This window comes from Onychostoma macrolepis, chromosome 08, assembly GCF_012432095.1.
Source record: "Onychostoma macrolepis isolate SWU-2019 chromosome 08, ASM1243209v1, whole genome shotgun sequence".
In the NCBI taxonomy this organism is placed as follows: Eukaryota; Metazoa; Chordata; class Actinopteri; order Cypriniformes; family Cyprinidae; genus Onychostoma; species Onychostoma macrolepis.
In genome coordinates, this window is record NC_081162.1 from 24,225,588 (window position 1) to 24,249,105 (window position 23,518).

Sequence of the window (23,518 nt, forward strand, 5' to 3'; positions counted from 1 at the left end):
AGCATTTATGTGAAATAGAAATCTTTTGTAACTTTGTGTATTTAGACAAGTAACCAAATTAATAGCTCTATTTATAATTGCTTTAATTTGTTTAGTGTCCTTGAAACAGAGCAGAACCTGAAATTTTATAATTGATAAAAAAATAATGAAATATAATAAAACTTTACAAAAACATTAAATAATATATATATATATATATTTTTTTTAAATGTTAAAACTTTACTGACTTTGGAAAAGTGGAGAAAAAATGTATCTTTTATGAGTCTTCAGACTCTTATATATATCTCGTACATATTATTGGATCCCTCAAATGTGAATATAATTAATACAATTGAAGTCAATTTACGTTGAGTCGCAGGTTATTGGTCCACTGGCCGATGACTCTGTATCCTGGACTGGTGGTGTTGGTCATCTGGTACTGAAAGATGTCATAGCGTCCAGGAGCATCACCGTTTTCATTAAACAGAACAGCAGTGCCGGCGCTACCTATAAATCACAGAGGAAACAGGATTCATATAGTGCTATCATACAACAAGAAACATCATTATTGTCATTATTTTCCCAATACAAATTTGAAAAAAAAAAAAAAAAACTTGTTTGACCTGTTTTTATTTTAGATGCCTATATCTGCTAAGTTACTTACCAAAAACCACAAAACCATTCTGATTTCTTGTCTTTGAAGAAATACATACAGATGTGATAGCAAATTATAGCTGAGAACATCAGCTCTTCAGATGAGTGCAATCACAGCCAGATATATCATAAAGAGACGTCAGGTTCCAGCTACACTGATCACCTCCTCTTCCTGTCACTCCTTCTTCTCCACTGAGACTCTGAACATCTTCACTTCGCTCTACAGCCATCTGTCATATAGATGCTCCATTCATGCATACTTTACCCTGCTGCATGTCATTACAGGCAGTGATATCTGTTTTTTGTCCATGATTAGATTTGAATGGGAAACACTTTATGCTCTACAGACAAACATTTGGCTGTTTGCCTGTGATTGAAAGTGCTTTGAATATGTGTATTTAGTTCAGTAGATACCTTCCTCCAAACAGCAAGAGCACATCATTGAACCACTGAAATCCTGCTTCTGTTAGCCCTGGATGGACAAGGATTTGTGTTCTCCTTGTTTTGTTCTTTGCTGTATAGGAGGAAGACAGCTTTATTTGAAATTCTGGGGTGGAAAAAGGACTTATTTTCCATGCGATTTTCTTCTTTGCAATAATGCAAAGTGCTTGTTCAGCCAATTCCCTCCAGGCGAGCTTTCACCAAATGTTTGCAAGATGACAGTCACTCTTGAGGAAGTGATTTAATGGGAATTCCTTCATGGAAAGCTTCACAACGCCAGTGCAAAGTTAGATTTACTTGCCAGAACTTTGCCATTTTATTTTCTTTCTTTTTTTATCAAACCACACTGAACTCCGAGGCCACAATGGTACTGAGAAGCACTAACTATATATAAACACCACATGAAAATATTTAATGTCACTATTTTCACACATTTCAACATTAAATTGAATAGTCTGCATATAATATTGTAGGGTGGGACTTGATTTTATCAGTCAGGATTTGATTGGACTGTGAAAAATAGCTATGATATTAGAGGTTAATAGAAAATAAATTTTAGAGGTGGAGAAATGAATTTAGAAAAAGTATTTTTTTTTTCTTTAGAATAATATGCACTTGTGAATTGTAGACAAAATGTTTATTATTTAAATAAACAGAGTTTCTATAATATATAGTATTTAATGTATAATATTTGAATAAAAGTACTTGTATTCAGCATTAAATGATGCATTCAACTGATTAGAAGTGAGAGTAAATACATTTATAATGTTACAAAAGATTTCTATTTCAAATAAATGCTGTTCTTTTAAATTAAATGTAAGAATATGACATTTTAAATATATTTTTATATTAAAATATATAAAACATTTCAACTGTTCTCAACATTGATAATAAAAATAAATAAAAAAGGATCATGTAACACTAATTTAAAATTACATTTTCATATTAAAATACAAAACAGTTATTGTAATTATGTTTCATAATAATGAAATTTTCAGTGATTTTCAGCAAAACTTTTTGTACAGCATAAACCTACTGTACACTTGAATTAAATCGTTTCCATATTTACATTAACATTTATTCTTTTAGCAGACACTTTTATCCAAAATACTTACCAATAAGGCATTTCATCCTAACTTTCTCCATAATAACTAAAGACATACGGGTTTGGAACGACATAGCAATGAGTACATGATAACAGAATTTTAATTTGTTGATTAAAAAATTCAAATATCCAAGGCCAGACTCATGTCAATATGCACGACACTAGTGCTCAATCCAAATGAGCCAGTAAGGCAAAACTCTTTATGGGGTTTAGTTTGGACCTTTGAACATATTTGGCATCAAGCCTAATGGCATTACTGATGCCAGTCAGGTCTCATCTTCAGGGATTCTGATTTAGCGTGATGTCGACTCACCATTGAAGTTGACGGAGTGGATGTAGCTAAGCAGCAAACGTCCCTCCACTGGGTCCATCTTATCACAAACGCCCGTGGCTCCTGGGCACAAATCCTGGTGCATGTTGTGCAAAGCATGAGCCATAGCGTAAACCGCATCAATTACAAACTGAACCTTGCCCTCTTGCTCATAATGAGAATCACGACTGATCCGTTCTTCTCCTGGAAGAGAGAGCGAAAGGGTAAAATGAACAAAGTGAGACAGCAAAGTGATGAATGAAAAGAGTTAGAGAATGAGAAATATAAGTAGGACAGAGGACATTAAAGAGCTTTTAGGGTCAGCTGTCATTGCTCCAAACATCAGTTGACTTGCAAACGGCTTTCGGGAGCTCTCACCTGTGCATTTCTTCTTTTCTGGGTCGATTTTGATACCTGGACGTGTCAGTTTGCATCTGAAGTCATCCTCCCAGAATTCAGCAAACCAGATATTCCTGCGGTTGTTCTCCAGGGATCGAGTGGTGAAGTACTGGTCAAATCCTGATTAAAAAGCAGAAAAATGACCAATTTTATCCTTATAGTGGAATCGATTTTTAAAAAACACAGCATGAAATAGAAGTTGCAACCAACTTTGCTACCATTTCTGCACTGTAAAAAGTGATGTTGACTTAACTTAAAAAAATTGAGGAAACCCGTTGCCTTAAAATTTTTAAGTAAATGATAATTTAAAAAATAAGTTAATTGAATTGTCAAGTTCACTTAACTTTTAAAAAAAAAAAATTATTATGAACTTAATAACGGGTTTCCTCAATTTTTTTAAGTTAAGTCAACTTTCACTTTTTACAGTGGAGTAAAACAGCTATCGAGCATGAAAGAAATGTAGGATTGGACTTCATTTTATTTGTCGATTGTTGATTGGATTGTGAAAAGCGAGGGTGGCAGATTCACTCAACCATTTTTGGTTCCCCAAAGAACCTTTCAGTGAAGAGTTCTTAAAAGAACATTTATTTTTTCTTAGTGTGAAGAACATTTTAATAATACAATGAATTTTTTTTTCACTATAAAGAAAAATCTGTGCAATCTAATAAAAATTTCTTATAAAAAATAAACGCACAAATGAATCAATCACAATACAATCACTGACATGCATTTATTTCATGCCGACCTAAAGGATGCATATGTATATTTCAAACCTTCAATAGATGCTCTTTTGGGCAGAATGGTGACGGCACCCTCAGCCACTTCCTCCTGGTCCAGGATCGGAGAGCTCTTGGCACCCCAGCTGTCCGATCCCACAAACTTGAATTGACCGGTCAAATTGGACTTCCTTGCAGCCTCCAGGACCTGCCTGGACAAGAAACAGCACAACTAAACTATTATACTGAAGCAAAGTCATTCTAAATAATATCACAGGGGACACACTGTATCTCTTGCAATTATGGAGCATTTTAGTATTTTGAACAGTAATTTGATCCGTTCAGTAATTGCCATTCATGTCTTTACAATCACGTACTGTAGCACTTTAGATCAATTTATAACCAAGAGAGAAAGAAAGCAATAGAACGGGTGTCAAACAAACCACTGACAACACCTGTAATTTAGTTTTGTGTCTAAAAAAGCACCTCAGACATTTGATTAACGGCATATTTGGCTTTAACAAACTGTTACAAATGGAGAATGTTAAGAGTTCACTTGTATACTGTTACAAAATAAATACAAAATATAAGTAAAAAGTGGGAACCTAGTCATTTGTTTCAGTATAGGGTTTTGTCAATACAGACTTTTTAAACAAGTCTATATTACGTGTTTACATACCACACAATATATAAAAACCCCAAATAATTAATTAAATAAAATTATTAATAAATTACAAAATTAATCTATTTTAATTAATTGCTTTTAATAAACTTGTAATATTTTCCCATTTATTTAGATTTTTTATTTGTGCATTTTTACATGACACTTGTATCACTGAAGCATGACCATATTCTGAATATTTTTGCTAGTGCATTCCTCTTTAATATCAGTCAATGACCAACTCTCAAATTATTACATTTGCACAGAATTGTAATTTGTCCATAAATGTAAAAGAAACTTTGGGAGGAACCAAGCTGTGGAAGTCCTTATATTATACAAAGCACAACTGCTTGCATACACAAATGTTAATATAACATATATTAGTATAAAAGTCTCTAAATAAAAGTACCTTCATGAAATTCAAATATCAAATTGTTATTTAGAGTGGCATTTTACCAAGTTATTATGAATTAAGTCATTCAGTTATGCATTTGCTTTCAGCACTGAAGACGTGGTTGACAATTCACGCAGTGTGAGCGACAGCTCGTGTTCACAGGAGTGTTTTAATGAGGGGGAAACTTCATCTGCACAGACATTCTCTACCACATAAGCCTGTCAAAAAGCATCAGCAATGAGCCATATGGATTAGAGACAGTGACACCCAAACACAGAGTGACAAACCGTTACTCGTGAGAATCAACGGCGATAGCAAAGTATTGTCTGAGTTTGTTTGGTACTTCTGAATTTGCAAAGTCAAACATGGAAAAAGCAAAAGGACATTACGCAATGAGAAATGCAGTGTCCTGAAATTTGTATCTGCTCTTATGATGCATGAAAAGGTCATCTAAGCTCAAGAGATACATTGATAAAGACAGCATATTTTGGATTTGACAGTAGGCTATAGCACCTTCTTAGTTAACATTTCGCAGGCAGCTTTAGCACTTCCTGAGTTGTCCTAAGGGCAAAGTTGAAATCACAGATGTGATACATCACACTCTTCAGATGCACAATTATCATTTAAAATGAAGAAATCTTCATTTTTGTCTTGCCTTGTTATTTCACTGGTGGGTAATTGAAAAGCCAGTGGAACAACAGAACATCTGTACATAAACATTACATTAACTAGAGATGTTAAATGCAAAAAAAAATGAGTTCTTCAATCATGTTCTGGAGAATTAAAGGAATAGTTGACCCAAAAATTAAAATTTGCTGAAAAATTACTCGCGCTCAGGCCATCCAAGATGTAGATGAGTTTGTTTTTTCATTGTTGTTCCAGATTTGGAGAAACGTATCATTAAATCACTTGCTCACCAATGGATCCTCTGCAGTGAATGGGTGCCGTCAGAATGAGAGTCCAAACAGTTGAAAAATACATCCCAATAATCCACAAGTAATCCACACCACTCCAGTCCATCAATTAAAATCTTGTGAAGTGTAAAGCTTAATGGATTATAGACTGGTTTGAAGTTCAAACACCTCAGTGGTGGATTTGTTTCTTCAAAACATTCAGATTTCACTTCCGAAGATGCTTATTGATGGACTGGAGTGGTGTGGATCGCTTGTGGATTATTGTGAGGTTATTTGGACTCTCGTTCTGACGGCACCCATTCACTGCAGGGAATCCGTTGGTGAGCAAGTGATGTAATGCTAAATTTCTCCAAATCTGAATGCGAAATTTCTCAAACTTTCTCAAATTCTGTACATTTATAGCCAATTTTAATTTAACGAAGAACCTTTGTTTCAAAATATGGTTCTTTAAAAATAAAAAAAGTTCTTTATGTTTCAAAAATAGGTTCTTCAGATAAGTGTATTGAGGTTGGGTTCTTTAAACCACCAATAGATGATTTTCTATGGAAATAAAGAATAAAAAACCTTCTTTGTGGAAATTAAAAAGGTTCTATTATGACATCATCCAGTTCTACAGCCTTGATTTTTAATACCCAAAACATTTTCGAATGTAAATGAAAACTTTTCTGAAATGCAAGTTTGACTTCACATGTTACATTCGGAACCATGTTTGAACGCAATTCATAACACAAGTATAAATACAGATTGTATTCTCAGTGTTGCCATATGGGGCGGTAAAGTGGGCAAGACCATAAACTTTCTTATTCTAAGGTCAGGTTTTTCTTTTGATTCAACTTTTATCATAACAGTCTGACAGTTTGAAGAAAATCTCACCTGAAAAATATCACTTGATTGAATGGCACACACATTTGAAGAACACTCTATAGCCACCTACTGAGATTGGTTTTTGTTTTGTGTATCAGGACCATGCACTTGCAATGTGTTTGCTAATCATACATGTCTGTGATCATGTAATTGCGTAGAGTATGTTTCTGGCCTAACGCTGCGGCCATTGTTCCCTTTTCAGGTTTGCTGGTCTGGAGCCAACTCCATTTACATGCAGGAGCATGTGTTATGCATTGCATATCAAAAGCGAAGTATCCCATATTGTCTTATCACTACATCAAAGGACGTTTGCTCTAATTGCACATACTTTGCATTTAGTATTTGGTTTTTACAAATCATCCCTAAATGTCACAAATACTAAAAGTTAGTTCAATCATATCAAATAATCCACATGTGCCCTTGTTACCAGTCAACCATTATCAAATCTGTGACAACATTAGTCTGCTGCATCGCGACAGATGGAACGAACAGTTTGTTCCAGACAGAACCATTAAAAAAAACTATGAAAAAGAGCCACTGTTACACTCCCATTATGCATCTGTTATAGACAAAATCTTCAGATTCCAAATATAAAAATGCAACGTTGCTTGTAAACACTCATAAGTGAATATTTTGGGTTAAGCACAACATAAAATAAGTGAACAATTAAAATTGACACTCTCTGCCTAAACACTCCTTAGGGTAAGCAAATCATGCATGCTATTTCAGGGGAAAAACATGTTTGTCTTCTTAATCTTTTATCAAAATCTGCCTCTGAAACAACTTTTTTCAGCTGACATCATTGGTTTCTCTCATATGTTAACGCCTTTCCTCCAACATCTTCCTCCAAATTTCTTAACGTGCATTCATGGTCTAAAATAAAATATAAAAAAATTAAATTAAATTAAATAAATACTTAACACTCCTTCATGGTCTTAATAAAATTAAATAAAAAAAAAAAAATTAAATAAAACTACTTTCTTAACATGCATTCATGGTCTAAAAGAAAAAATTTAACACTCATTTACGCCTCCATTTGTTTACACAAGGAGTTTAAATGCACATATGTGTCAATCGACAGCATGCAGCAGATGCAGCTGATAGAATTAAAGCGGTTTTTAACCCAGAATGTTATAAGGCCTTGCTGATCAAACATACATTAAGCATATCCTTCACTTACTTGATGTCGTCCTCATGGGCGAAGATGATAACTCCTCGAGCATTGGGGGTCTCCATTAGTCTCTTAATGATCTTGTCAAACTCTCCTGGTTTGGGCTCTCGTGGGATCTTCATGGACTGAGCGATGCACAGACCTCCTTTGTCACAGAGAGAGAGAGAGATGGACACCAATGCTGAAATTTTTCTCTCCTAAAATGTGACTCACTTTCTATTTATATTAATGACCGCCATGAATTTCTGGCAGCAGATGGGTACAAATGCATGCAGCTGTCTCTGTCATGCTCCTCTTTGGAACTTTTTGAAATATAGCATATTAATGGAAAGCCCAATCTGGATCATTCTATATGCTTCAGTGTGTTTTACATCCATAGACTACCAGCGAGCAGAATCCAAACCCTGATAACCGTACGGATACTGTACCTGCCTCTCGAGAGATCTGAATGAAGGCATCTACTCCGCTTTCACCATAGTTCCCTTCCGACGCTAATGTGGACACATAGTTCCAGCCCAGTGCCTTGACGATGTCCACCATAGCTTGGGCCTGGTAGGAGTCTGGAGGTACCACTCGAGAGAAGAAGTCGTAGCGGTTATGGTCGCTCAGCTCTGGTGCTGTGGAGGCGTAGCTGATCTGAGGGATCTGGAAAAAATAGGAGAAGAGATACAAATGCATTTTTAAAGCCAGTTAATCTGTTTGGCAACCATCTTGCTAACATCCCAGGAAAACTGTTTAACTCCAATCAATCAATCAATCTTGTAATCTTGTAAAACTTGAAGTATATTCTATTTTTAAGTAAATTCTATTTTGAAATTTTTTAATAAAATAGAATACGATTTTAGATAAGATTCTATTTTAGAAATTTAAAAAATAAACAAATTTGGGGTAATAAAAATGTTTTAAGGACTCTCTTATGCTCACTAAGGCTTCATGTATTTGATAAAAAATATATAGTAAAAACCTTAATATTGTGAAATATCATTGCAATTTAAAATAACTGTTTTCTATTTGAATATATTTTAAAATATAATTTATTCTTGTGATGCAAAGCTGAATTTTCAGCATCATTACTCCAGTCTTCAGTCTTTGGAATTCATTATAATACTATGATTTGCTTTTCCAAAAAACTATCCATGTTACTATCCATATTAAAAACAGTTGTGCTTAATATTTTTGTGGAAATTCTGATATATTGTTTGTCAGGATTCTTTGTTAAATTTTGAAATAAAGCATTTATCTGAAATACAAATCTTTTTTAACATTATAAATGTCACTTTTGATCAGTTTAATGCAGTATATAATAAATAATAAATAATCTAATAAAAGTATTAATTTCTTAATAATAAAATAATAATAATTAAAAAAAAACATACTGACGCCAAATGGTAGAACATATTTGCTGAAAATACATTTTAAATGTATTTAATTAAATACATTTAATTTATCTTGTTTTAAAGATGCTTAGATATTTTGCCTGGAAAACAAGATTTAGAAAATGTTTAGTGTCTGAAATTTCCAGCTTACATTTGAAAAACTTATCAAATCACCAATAAAATGTTACAAAAACGTGATCATAAAGTTGCTCCATTGGCTCAAAAGAGTGTTAGCATGCTACTTTATACATTCACAGACCACTTAAGCTTTGACAACAAAATGTGGTAGTGAATTATGTGCGCTATTACATCATTTGTCTCTAGCAAATGCAGATGGCTGCCGTTGGTTTCATCATGATTTGTCGCTCGGCCTCAAATACAGTTCACCCAGTGACTGATAAACCTAGATCGACTCCGGCTTTTTATAGCAGGAGAAGTGGAGCAGCGATCGTGTCTCGTCAGCTAATGCGCAGAAGGAAAGCGAGGTCTCGGCATGTGGGTGAGCAGTAGGGGCGTCCTTACAACAGGTAGATGGATGAACCAACGAACCATTTGACAGATTATCCGTGAGGATAAGAGAGGTTTTAGTCAAATTAAGTTAAGCACAGGAGGAGAGATACAGAGATCAGGAGGGGGGAAGCAAAGAATTCATTTAACACTGATTATGTGTGGCAGCCCCCGCCAATGAGACTTTAACCCAGCATTTCACAATCCTGCACATTTCAGTGTCTAAAAAATCTGACACACCCAATTCAGGTCATGGAGCACTCCACAAATCAACTGATGAAATGAATCAGGTGTGTTAGATAATAGACCTTTATATAATTATTGTGACGGTACCATGGTACTGACTGGGTATTGACGCAGATTTCATGTTTCGATATTGATTCATTTGGATTCATTGATTCATTGATTCACCCGCCTACTTGCACTCACTATTAAGAATCTACATCCCCTCCAGAAGTCTGAGATCTGCTAGTGAGCGACGCCTCATGGTACCATCACAAAGAGGCTCAAAATCACTCTCCAGAACATTCTCGTCCACCATTCCTGGCTGGTGGAATGATCTTCCCACCCCTATCCAGAGTGCTGGATCCCTGTCAACCTTCAAGCAACAGCTGAAAACTCATCTCTTTCGACAATACTTGACTTCATCCTAAACTTTAAAAAAAAAAACACCTACTCTTTCTCTTTCTCTTTATTTATTCCTTCCCTTGCTAGCTTGTACTTATTTGAACAATGCCTGAGACTTGGTGTTGAAAGCACTTCGTCTGTCTGATTACCTCTTCAAGATGAATCGCTTCATGTATTCCCCAATGGTAAGTTGCTTTGGATAAAAGCGTCTGCAAAATGACTAAATGTAAATTTAAATGTAAATATTTCAGGTTTATGTAAATGTTTCTTAAGGAAAAAATATTGTGAAATATTATCATTTGAATGAACTTCTATTTCTATTTTCTATGTTTTCTATTTACATACTTAAACTCATTTATTCCTGTGATGACAATGCTGAATTTTCAGCATCCATTAATCCAGTCTTCAGTGTCAGATCCTTCAGAAACTGTAAAAATAAATAAATAAATAAACATAAAAGAATAGAAAGTTCAAAAGAACAGTGTTTATCTGTAAATGTCTTTAGTTTCACTTTAGATTAATTTAATGCATCAGTGCTCCAATTTGTTGTTGAAATATGATCAAATAAATGGTGGCTGTCATAAAAACTAGTTTTCAAAACAGGTTTAAATAATTAAGACATCTATAAATAAATAAATAAATAATGTATATAGTACAATTATTTAGCAAAATGCTCCTCTTATAGTTTTTTTTTTTTTGAGAGTCTTAAAAAGACATTCATTGTTTTAATTTATTTGCACCAAAAATGAAAACAATTACAGCAAATCCATAGCCATACAATAACTAAACTTACAAATACAAATAACTACCTAATCTTCAGAATTTCCTTTACGCAAAGCCAAGGGTGTAGGTTTGATTTTGGAATTAATGGCGACATAATGGCAGACATTTAACTGTTTGATAAAAATTATTGCTAAAAGCAGAATTTAGTAGTTGCTGGACATTGTTAGGGACATATCATAGCATCCATAATAAATTTGACACCCTTGAAAATCATAACAAGCAATGTCCGACTTATAGTTCTCTCCGTAAATATGAAGAGGGAGTTGTATGAAGTGAGTTGATGTTTTCGTCACTCTTCTGAGCAAAATGTCATTCACTTGTTTTGGCAATGTACCCCTGCAGAGAAATTTTGGTCAGATTTGATCTCATCTGATCTCATTTTGTCTCGATCTGAATCAAATGAATCATGATCCGCGCTCTGAAGTTCCGATCGGAATCAAACAATTCGCTACCCCGCTCCGAAAGTTCCGATTTAAATCAAATGATTCGCGAACCCACTCCAAAGTTCCGATCTGAATCAAAAGGTTCGTGATCTGCACTCCGAAATAGTCTGACTTTTCACGGCTTTTGTGTTTATTGCGATAGAGAACACGGTAATGGTTTCCACTGATTATGAAATATTTTTGTTTGCTGGGGTGGTAATATTCTATATTAACAGGGAAGGGGGGCACAAAAATTTATTTTGCCTATATGTCATGATAAGAAGTAAATAAGGCCCTGTCTAGTGTAATATCACATGTGGCCAATATTACAACAAATATGGTTATATACACATATATTTAATTGTCCCTAATCAATATTATTGCTAGGGACAATTTAGTAGTCAATGGGTATTGGTAGATTCTACACCAAAGCTATTGTACGACTTTCCTCATACCTGTTATATAGTACAGGAGGGGAATTAACACAGGTTTGGAAAGATATGAGGATGAGTAAATAACGACATAGCAGAAAAACACCAAAAAAGTCCAATTCTGTCCAAACAGAACTGATTCTCAGAATTAATAGTGTAAATTGTGGTAAATTTCACTGCACCCCAGTTTTGGGAGGGATGATTCTCCAGCTGGACAGGACGCTGGCTCAGACAGAGCTATTTAATATTCCGCACTAGTTCATCATGACTCTGTAACAGGACTGTTCAGCACCTCTCGGCACGATCCAAATCCAACCTTTTAATCACAGTAATGGCTCCTGTCTGCCCCTGATCTGTGTCCACGCACCTCACTAAAGCCCTAATTTCTGTTACGTGCATGAAGTATATGTGTATGTTTGTATTTATACATGAATGCTTATGTTTGTGAGCATGTTCAACTGTGGGCTGTATGCAAAAATAATTCACAAAGGAAATCAAAAGTAAAACTCCTCGATATGTTCTGTCCCTAATTCCTGTTTTAAATATGTCAAAAACACACTCATAAAGAAATATCATGTTTACTATCCCACTTTTTTCCTAGGTGATAATTAAAATTAAATGGAAAACAAAGACTTCTGATTAGGTGTTCTGGTTCTTAGATGTTTCTGTTGAGGAAAAAAAAAACATAATCAGAAAATTATTCAGAAGATATCTCATATGTTGCTTGGAATGGCAAAAAATATATATATATATATTTGCATTTGCAAAGTCAGAGATAGCAATATGAACTAATTTCCCATCAAATTCTTCCAAGACCAACTGATCTGAGCTGCACTCCACATTCAGATTATGCTCGGTACTCTCACTGTAATCAACAGTTGAATGAGAACCATCTGAAACATTAAATTTATTCATTTAGCAGATGCTTTTATCCAAAGTGACATGCAAATGAGGAACATCACAAGCTATTTTTTCATAAGAGCAAACAATATTCATAGTACAGAATGGCAAGTTTGAAGTATTAACTAGACTAGTTCAATTACAAGCTAGAAGAAACACAGTGGATACTTCAATGAAACATATAACTAAGAACACTAATAAGTGCAACCTCTGAGCAATAAAACTGTCCTCAGGGAGTTCATCTCTTGTCTGTCTTTTTCTACAACAACAAATCAATCCATCATGTTGTCGCCACTGGTCTCCCTCAAATGACCCGAATACAGTTCACATAAAGTTTGAGTCGACTCTTACGTGCCCCTTCCTGAAAGTGCATTTATGAATCATTGGTTATAGCCTACAGTAGCAATTTTCTTGATTAATTAGAAACAGCAGTTAATTAGAAGCTTTGAGCCAAGATTTCTGCTTCCCAGACAAACATTTGATAAAGGAATTGCTCAGCATGTTTATCAAAAACTTCGCTTTTCACATATTTTTCTTAAACCACAAGCTTATGAAGTTTTTAAAAAAAATCACTACATAAGATATTTAGAGCTTAACTGTTTCGTGGTTAATAAGACCTGGACTAAATCCATTGCAACAAATAATCTTTATAAAATATGATAAAGTCACAAAGCATGACTGTAAATATCCTGACATTGTTTTGTTATGATAACTGCCCCCTGGATATACCTTATTATTAGTAGTGTTTACAAACTATTGCTCATACTCGAGGGTAAGGATTTGAACAATAAATACAAACATAAATGATTCCTTAAACTTCCAAGTGACTGCACTTTCAATTTTAGCTCAGTGGATGATAAAACAGGGGGGAAAAACACATAGACTGAAATTATTAGATAGATATCTGAATGCGCTTCTGATTCATTAGCCACTATAGGTAAATAATTAGAAGAACAACAAAGGGTAGTAAAAGGTAAAACTATATAAACCAGTGTGTTATGTTTGCAGCATCAAGCAGCATAACAGACTTTTTTGTATCACTGAAACAAACCAGAAGCAGCTGAAACCGGAAAACTTGCACATTCAATAGTTCAAAAACGGCAGCCAATGTAGTCAAATTCATGAACAAATTCAAATTCAAATCTTATGAGCCACATGTTTTTAGTGAATCAAAAACAAATCATGTAACCCGTGTTTGATTCATGAACAAATGATTCTTTAGGCCAGTTCCATTTATTGAATCATAAACATCTTACACAACTAGTGTAGTCTGATTCATGAACAAATGACTCGCTCCTTGTAGTAAATCAAATATGTGGTGCACGTGTCAGTGCACCTTGCGCCCATTGTGCTTTGGGTGTCCCGAGTTCGAATCCTGGCTCGTGGACCTTTCCTGATCCCATCTCCCACTTTCCTGTCTACATACTTTCCTATTGCTAAAATTAATAGGTCATTTTAACAAATCAGTCAAAAATACTAACTATGTATGGAGTTAATGTTTGATTCAATCTGATGAATCATTAAATTAACTGAATCCAACTGAGTGATATAAGGCATAAGGAGTAATTTTCAGTGATATGTGAAAAAACATATTGTTATAAAAAGCACTTTTGAATTCAAAGATCACCTCAATATTTGTACTATACCATTCTGTCCCCTGGATAGACCTTGTTTTGAAGGTCTTGCTCTAGCGTGACTCAATACTTATGGTTATAAATCTCTCTCCTGATGGAAGGAAGCAGAAAGAGACAGATTTATCATCGGTTTAACAAATCTGACACACAAATTTCTAGAATATTTGAGCAAATGCTTTCACATGCCATGAAATGAAGTGTGCTTTTAGCCTGTTTCCTTAAAGGAATGTTCCAGGTTCAATACAAGTTCAGTTCTCTCAATAGCAATAGCATGCTGTTGCTGAAATCATTTTATCTCATCCCTCAGTTTGTAAAACAAGCCCCAAAAATCATATTTATTATACATGAACATTCAATGGAAGTCAACGGGGCATTTTTCAAGGTTCAAAAGCACATTGCAGCTTTTAGTTGAAGCACTTATATTAATTCTTCCATACAAAAAGCTGCTGTTTTTGGGGCTGCAAAGTTGTAATAATCTTTTAAGCGGTGAGACTGTTCTAGGCGGATGAACTTCTGCTGTGTTACTGACATAATTCCTTTGTTTGGATTTTCCTCTATGTAAACAGAGAAGGGCGCACGTGTTTACTGGCAGCACACATTCATAACAGATGTTGAAATGACTGTCAATGCATTCTTTTTTTTCTTTTTCAGTCAAAACTAAACTCTCTTCCTTTAACCATTGTCTGTTGTGTATGCCATGCATCCAACTAATGTAAGGGTGATTTCACGCAAATACATCTGCCTATAAGTAGGACAATCAAATGGACTTCACACTGGCAAGTGATAACTGTACTGCTGACAGCCTGATTATTCAGTGTTTCGATGCATAATAATAGCAACCGACACAAGAAAGAGTTCACACAAAAGCATTCCCTATAGTTCAACAAAAAATAGCCACAATTTTCTCAGTTGAATTAACTGCCACAGACATCAGGGCAATTACTGACCATTTACCTCACAATAACGGCAATTAGAGGAAACTCTGACAGCCAAGGTGCCTGTGGAAACTCAGTTCCTTTGGAACGACTAATGCAATGATTAGTTATTCACAAAGAAACCTGTAGAAATCTTAAATCACAATATAATCCCTTCATTGACCCATTGCATGCAATTTCTAAATAATTAATGCTCAAACATGCACCTCACAAAATGATTTCAGTCCTCAAAACTCTTACTGTCAAACATTTGTCCAGGTGATTTCTTTTCTCTCTCCTTTCTTTAGTACTTTCTTTTACAGACTCAATTTGAGTTCTCTGAACAGGAGCCAGCAGCTTATTTCACCAAAGGTCTTCTAATTTTGCAGCTAAGAGCCACTGATGTGCTTTCTAGTCCCCCAGACTCTGTTTAATGGCTCAGGGCGAAGACAATGTAATTAAGGCCAGAAACACACTTACACAAGTACGTGAACACAAACGCTTCTAAAAACCCAAGCTCGAGTTTACGAGTCAGAAGACAAGTCATGCCACGATGCAAGAATGCTTTGCTGTAAGGGGTGCAATAATGTGCATCAAACCAGCATTTTTTAACTGGTGAGTTGCAGGTCTGTTCTGATAGCAGAAGTGAATAAAAAAACATAACAAGACACAACTAACCATATAATCATGCATATTTAGGATAGCAAAATAAACAATCTTATCAACATTTAAAAGAATGGTTCACCCAAAAAACAAACATTTGCTGAATATATTCACCCTCAGCCTATCCAAGATGTAGATGAGTTTGTTTGTTCTTCACAACAGATTTGGAGAAATGTAGCATTACATCAGTTGCTCATGCACCAATGTGAATGGGTGCCGTCAGAATGAGAGTCCAAACAGCTGATAAAAACATCACAATAATCCACACGACTCCGTCAATAAACGTCAAATCTGCATGAAACAATTCCATCATTAATGCTTTTTAACTGTCGCTTCTGGACAAAATACGAGTCCATAATCCATAATACGCTTCCTCAAATAAATAAAAAAAATCGATCTGCTGTTGTTCTCACATCAAAATTCACCAATTCAATTGTTTAGAACTGTTTTAGACTATTTTTGCTTATAAACTGTGCTTGATCTGTGCATGTTTTTTTCCTGATTCAGACGTGATAACTGGAGAAAGCAACATTATAGGATACAGGACCCATATTTTAGCTGAAAACATGGTTTGAAGCTAAAATGTTTCTTACAAGCACACAGATTTCACTTCACAAGATGTTAATTGATAGACTGGAGTGGTGTGGATTATTGTGATGTTTTTATCAGCTGTTTGGACTGTTGTTCTGACGGCACCCATTCACTGCAGAGGATCCATTGCCGATCAAGTCATGTAATGCTACATTTCTCCAAATCTGTTCCAATGAAGAAACAAACTCATCTACATCTTGAATGGCCTGAGGGTGAGCACATTTCCATTTTTGGGTAAACTTTTCCCTAAATTTGAGGAGAACATGCTTACATTATCTTTTGTTGTTCAAACTCTGCTGTATTTGCTGCAGATTCATCCATCACTCGGTAAAAGTTAATAATATTGGTAACATGGACAGGTTATGTGACATAAAACTATGCAAGGTAAATGAAAATATGACAAAGACTACATTATGTGATATTGGCGTAAAGCCAGGTGAGAAGAACTGCATTAAATTGTCATCTTCTGCAATCAGTTTCTCTTTCAGCTGAACTGTCATGGTTTGAATAAAATCATTCTGGGCAAGTTTGTAAAGTTAGATAAACTTTTGACATGTTTTAGCAGCTACTGTCCCTGAATTATAAAACATCAGGTTTAAAAGTGCAGTAAGTGATTTCTGAGAAACGCTGTTGATATTTGAAATCACCAAAACAAACATGTCCCTACCCATAAGGATCACACTCTCATCTTGATAGCTCTACCCCCAAATTCATGAACATGCTATGCAACACATGCAACTCCCCCATTATGGGTGGGCACGCCCCTTACTGGTGATTAGTGTGTTTTGCCCTGCGTTCCATTCAGAAGGGCTCATCCCTTTGCCCTATTCCTTCAAAGGGTTGAAGGGTGTAGGGGACCAAACAACTGTTTCTTGAAGTGCCCTTCTGCATCGTCATCCCGTGCCCATATGGAATCAGCACAATGGGGGCCGAAGTGTCCATCAGTTGTACCCTTCGAAATCCTTCATTCCATAGTGCCCATAGGGCGATATATCCCGTTTGGAACGCACTATTGGCGTTCAGTACAATCCACTTTAAACAGCGTTTCTCAGAAAAGAGGCTTACCGCACCTTTTATGGAACATGCATTTGACTGCAATTCTAGCAACCCTTTAATTTTTGGGCATTTCTCATGACAGGACAGTGGAGATATAATAGGAAGAAAGTGGGAGAGAGAGAGAGAGATGGGGACGGGATCAAGAAAGGTCCACAAGGCAGGATTCGAACTCGTGACGCCCAAAGCACAACTGTGCCATATGTTGGCATTCTGCACACAAAGCTATCGGCACCAACAAATCTTAAGCTTCGATAGCAACAGATGGGTTAATATGTACAGCAAGCATGCATCTGGGTACTTGTAGAGGACATTTTTGGCCTAGGCCGTATGGAATAAGGCCAGAAATACACTTTATGCAAGTATGCAAATGCAAATGCCAAGTGCTTAGTCAATACACTTCGGCCAGGTTGAACATACTTGACTGGAGTTTTAACTAACTAACTTGCTTCACATGATTCACTTCAAACATTTGCTTCACTGTGACATGGGGACCTGAAAGACTGTATAAAAGAAGACATTTATGGTAAAAAAAAAATAACACTATTGAGACAACACTGAGAATGTTTCAAGTACTTGTCCAGGTTATTATAGTTAAGTAAAACTACACTGTAAAAAATATTTTGAAGTTGCAAATTAAACAAAGATTACTGGAGTATGTTTTACACAAAATACTATTTCAGTTTTTCTACGTCAAAATTTTATGTTTAATTTAATGTTACTTGCTGTTTCTTTGTAACTGTCTGTGAAATTTTCTAACAATGTCTGAGTGAAAACTGTTTCTACAGCATTTTTTTCAGTCAAACTAAAATATAAAAAACATTTTTTTTTTTTTACCTGAAATAAAATAAAAAATTAAGTGAAATAAAATATTTGTATTTGTTTTATTTCAGCTATTAGCCAAGGAAATATTTCTAATTTAGTTTAACTTGATGTACTAAAATAGCTAAAATGAAAATAAAATTATTAAAAACTATATAGACACATTAAAATTAACAAATTACAAAAACACAACAAATTTACTTTAGATTTTAATGAAAATTAAATTGAAAACAGAAAATATAAACTAATTTAAACTATCAATAAAATAACTATTAATACTAAATAACCCAGGAATCTGCATTGCTTATGAAATGTAGTCAGACACATTTTTGGAATGCAAATATTCATGCAGCTGCACAAAGAATATTCAGACCTAAGTTGTTTCCATTTGAACAGTTTCACGTGCAAGTCTACCACCATTTCAAAGATGTACCTTTGAATTTCAGTAGGATTTGTAAAAATAAATAAATAAATACTACACTTTAAATAATTTACAATGACTATTAGACAGACTAAAAATGCATCTCAAAGGAGATCAGGAGTCCACCCAAAAAAAAAGTCCTGCAATATTAATGCTGTTCGAATTTCCTATCAGCCACATTCCTATCCTGCTTGGTTCGCCTAATTAGGCAAGAGCTTTAAAGAAACACCTTTGTTGTCTATAAAAAACAACATGCTCATGTTGAGTTCAAATAAGAACCCCTGTCCCACATACAGTGAATTTCTTTATTTTATAACCTCATGTGATTGTTTTGACGAGAGGCTATCAAACTCCTCTGTTCTACACGTATCTGAATCTGCCCCATAAAACTAAGAGTCAGCGAGGGATCTCTGCAGAGTTTTATGCCACATAAAGACGAGCCGTTAAAAATTGAGTACCTGAAGCTGTTTCATCAGCCAGAGCACTAAGTCTTATCATTAAAAAAACATGCGGTTTGCTACCGTGTCCCATCCAGCCAGAACGGCCACAGAGACGACATTTACAATTATGCAACTGCTGCACTGCTGAAGTGCTGATTTTTACTGCAGTTCATGCGGTCTGTCGGGGCTTATGTGCCGCTTTCATTGGAAGGTCTATGACCGCTCTGTAATCCAAATGAGTGTGTGTGTGTGCGCGTCTGAGAAAGATGTCCAAGCGACTTAGAGAAAAACGTGTGTGTTTATGTGCACATGTATGACTCCCAGCATCCTCAGTTTCTGAAAAGGTGCACCGAAGGTCTGTGCATGCTCATAGATGTGTCATCTCTGTCTGTTAAGCGGGAAGGACGTGCCGTCTTTAAACCGAGCGTCTGACAGGGAGAGTCATTACCGTGGGGTGAAGTAAAATCTCATTTAACTCGCCCTGACTGTGGAAAGCATGAGATACGGTCCTCTTGTGACTCTTGCGTCAAGAAACGCAGAACTGAAAACTCATGCTGCATCCCAATTCACAAACTATCTGTCCTAAACAGCATGTGAGATTAGAATTAGTTCATCACAAATTATAGTTCATTGAACATTGTGCCAAAGGTTCCTGGATGGATTTCGAAGTGAGCATTGGTGCATGTTTTGTTTGGCTTACACCCACTGCAACCCCTGCATGAAAAGAAGAGTTTGTGACAGTGCTATTTTAAATTTTTTCAGCTGTAGAAAAATGGTGCCAAATCCCATACGTAAATGTAATATATAACAGAAATTGCACAGTATCAAGAGTGATATAGAGTGATAGACTGTCATATTTTATCCATGAGGCAATATATAATTTTCACATATAGTAAGTAGAAGCATATTGAAAATGCTCGAAACGTTACACTCTATGTGAATTTTTTATAAATCATTTTTTTTTTTTTGATACTTTTGGAGTTTAGGTGTTGCCGACTTTGCATTTTCAATATGCTTCTACTTGTTTTTTAGTCGAGCACCCATTTGAGATAGATGTGCGTGCTGTTGTTTGCTTTTTTCACATATAGTAAGTTACATGCATTCTCTGGCTAGATGAAGATGTAAGTTTATAACAAATATCCCCATAGTAAAATTTGTGAAACGTAGCATGGACATCGGTAAAATAGTCCATGTGACATCAGGGGTTCAACCGTAATTTTACGAGGTTACCGTCTTCCGCCATTTTGGAGAGTACCCCAGAACATAATCAACATAATCAGCGTTGTTTATGTTCAGTAGCATGCTGAACGTAAACAGTGCTGATTACTTTGATTACGTTCTGGGATACTCTCAAAATGGCGGAAGATGGCAACTAGGGGAGAAGAATTGTTTTATTTGTATTTGTATTTGTATGGTTGAACCCCTGATGTCACATGGACTATTTTACAGATATCCTTACTACGTTTCTGTGCCTTGAGCGTGGTAATCTGTCTATGGAGGGTAAGAGAGCTCTCAGATTTCATCAAAAAGGTCTTAAGGGTTTGGAACGACATGAGGTTGAGTAATTAATGACATAATTTTCATTTGTGGGTGAACTAACCCTTTAAGGTTTCAAATTCATTTTTAATGACTTTAAGGGAATAGTTCATCAAAAATGAAAATTGTCATTATTACTTGATTTAATTTAAAACTTGTATAACTTTTCTCTGTGAAAACTCAAGATGATATTTTGAAAAATGTTTCAGTGTTTGTTTTTTCTATTTTTGTCTGTTCAGTGAAATCAATGGGGTTCAATTTTTCAATTTCTTGCAAAAAAACCCAAATCAAGCAGGTTTGGAATAACATGACACTGAATAAATGATGACAAGTTTTGCATATATAAAATCATTGTTTTCCAAATTTAATTCAAGTTTAGTGCAAAGAGCTCAATTTGCAAAAAAAAACAAAAAACAGTTTTGCATTTTTAATTCAAGTTTGTGTCATAAAATGTCTTGGTGTTTGTCAGTGCAAAGAGTCCAAAAATAATCAAATAGATCATTCCAGTACTCTATGCAGAAAATGTGCATATTGTGCTATTGTATATACTGCAGAAATAGTGAGAGTAGTATGTAAGCATACTATCGCAATCAAAGCCAGCATCTCATTACTAAAAATCATATGCTTTACAATCATCAGTGAAGTACATACTTTCAGTGCATAGCAGAAGTATGCGAATTGGGACACATCCACAGATTCATTCCTGTCGCAAAGACTCGAATCAACACAAAGACTGCCCACAAACAACAGGTGTTTGCTGTCACAAACATCAAAGAAATTTCCAGAACCCGAGCATTGTGCTCGCAATCTGTCTCATGATATTTTCATGATGTTTCTGACACATCAAACACATCTTAATGATCGACTGTGTAAAAATATCAGCGAAACAACAGGCTTTTCGTATGCAAAACATGGGCTAAATGGCTGTTTGAAACTGTCCCAAGCATATTTAAACAACAAAAACACGATAAATGGAAAGAGGTGGCTGTCCAACCTTTGTCCAAGCTTCAGCGAGCAATCTGTAGACTGGAATAATCACTCGCGCTGATGCTGTGCCCCTCATCATACAGACGCAAAAAGGTCCAGTTAATGAAGATCCACTGTACCACTGCTTTTGTTCGCATTCGTTTCAGACTTTATTCCACGTGTGTTTAATTAGAGGGTTGGCTACAGACAGCTGTCCCCACAGACACAGCCTATTGTCTAACACCTTTCTGTCATTTACAATAGCACAATAGGATAACTTCCTGTGAAATTGAAATGCACTTCGTGGTTTTTGTGTTTTTTAAATGAAATTTGAATTTCTATGAAATCTATTTGGGAAAATTCAATAAAGAAACATTGTAAATATAGACACAGTGAACTGATCTGTACATTTACAATATTATATCATGGTACACTGATGGAATTAGATGGTAAAACCATAATACTTGGTATACTATGGTACTGTATTCATATTAAAGACAGCAGAACCCTTTCGATGTAAAATGTTTACTTGAAATACCCCCTGAGATTTTATGTTAATATTTCAATCATTTATCTACACATTTGCAAGTCTGCAGTTCTCTCAAGTTAATAGTAGTAGTAGTAATAATAATAACAACAACAATGTTAATAATATCAACAACAACAATAATAATATTAATAATAACAATTATTATTATTATTTTAGTGTTGATGGTAGTATAATTTTAACTCTATAAAAATGACAACATAAATATATTATTATCATAATAATAATACTCATTATTATTATTATTATTATTATTGTTGGTGGTAGTATTTTTAACTTTATAAATATGATGACGAAATATATTACTGTTATAATAATAATAATAATATTTTTAGTATTTTTTAACTTTATAAAAATGACAACGGGAATATATTACTGTTGTAAATTACAATAGTACTGTGAAATAAAAAATTATTTGATCATTAAAATAATGAAATGCAACAGTTATTTAAGTAAATTTGTAGCCTTTAATTTGCTAAGTGCACTAAAATCTATTGCGATTATCATGCAGTCTAATTTATATATTTTACATTCAATATAATTAATTATTACCTTTCTATCAACTGACAAACCCCCTGCAGTTCCTTCACATTCTTGAAAGAAAAATGTGTCCAAAAACTATATATCAATGCCATACCTACATCGTTATCATAGCACAAAGTATTGTTTTGCCTGACGTAATTAAGTGTGATTTTTCTGGTTTGAAGGCATTTCTGACTCTCATGTGCATTGGTTTCATATACCATAGTTTAATAAACAGTTAAATATTTGAATTTACAAAGATGCCTTTGATATTTTTCATAACCAGCTTATTGGATCACCTAAAACATGTAAATATGCATTTGACAAGGGCAGAAATCAACTGAGGGGCTTAGCAATGGCCCTGGTAATGAGATTACAGCATTTCCATGACAACTGTGAACTGGGAATGCTGGATTTAGGAACAATACAGCTGTATTTTTTCTTCAATCAATCACAAATAAACACGTTAGGACTTGGCATTCATGCGATCACTTTAATCTGACATTACAGGTTTGTGTCCCCTACACTGCTCCAAATGCTTACTCAACTTCATCTTCTCCTAAAATTCCTTTGGAGGAATAAAAATAGACAAAGCGAGTCCATTTTTAAGCACATCAAGAGTATAACGCTGTGAAATGAATGTAGAGAGGAGCTCAGATCATTTGGAGAAATGGTTCAGATCGTATCTCTGATTGCAGACTAAGCAGAAGCAAATCAGAAATCTCCATTTGCTCTCCACTGCTTCATAGAAGAAT

General features: G+C 35.0%; 1 protein-coding gene across 1 annotated transcript in view; it reads right to left on the reverse strand.

The window, feature by feature from the left end:
* grm6a (glutamate receptor, metabotropic 6a) overlaps positions 1-23,518 on the reverse strand; it is a 52,833-nt gene that overhangs the window by 17,321 nt on the left and 11,994 nt on the right. Inside the window, exons 3-8 of the mRNA XM_058784246.1 lie at positions 8,037-8,253; positions 7,618-7,753; positions 3,662-3,816; positions 2,868-3,008; positions 2,493-2,693; positions 347-486 (exon numbers count right to left, since the gene is read on the reverse strand). Of these exons, the coding sequence (XP_058640229.1) occupies positions 347-486; positions 2,493-2,693; positions 2,868-3,008; positions 3,662-3,816; positions 7,618-7,753; positions 8,037-8,253 (990 nt within the window). The remainder of the gene's footprint in view (positions 1-346; positions 487-2,492; positions 2,694-2,867; positions 3,009-3,661; positions 3,817-7,617; positions 7,754-8,036; positions 8,254-23,518) is intronic.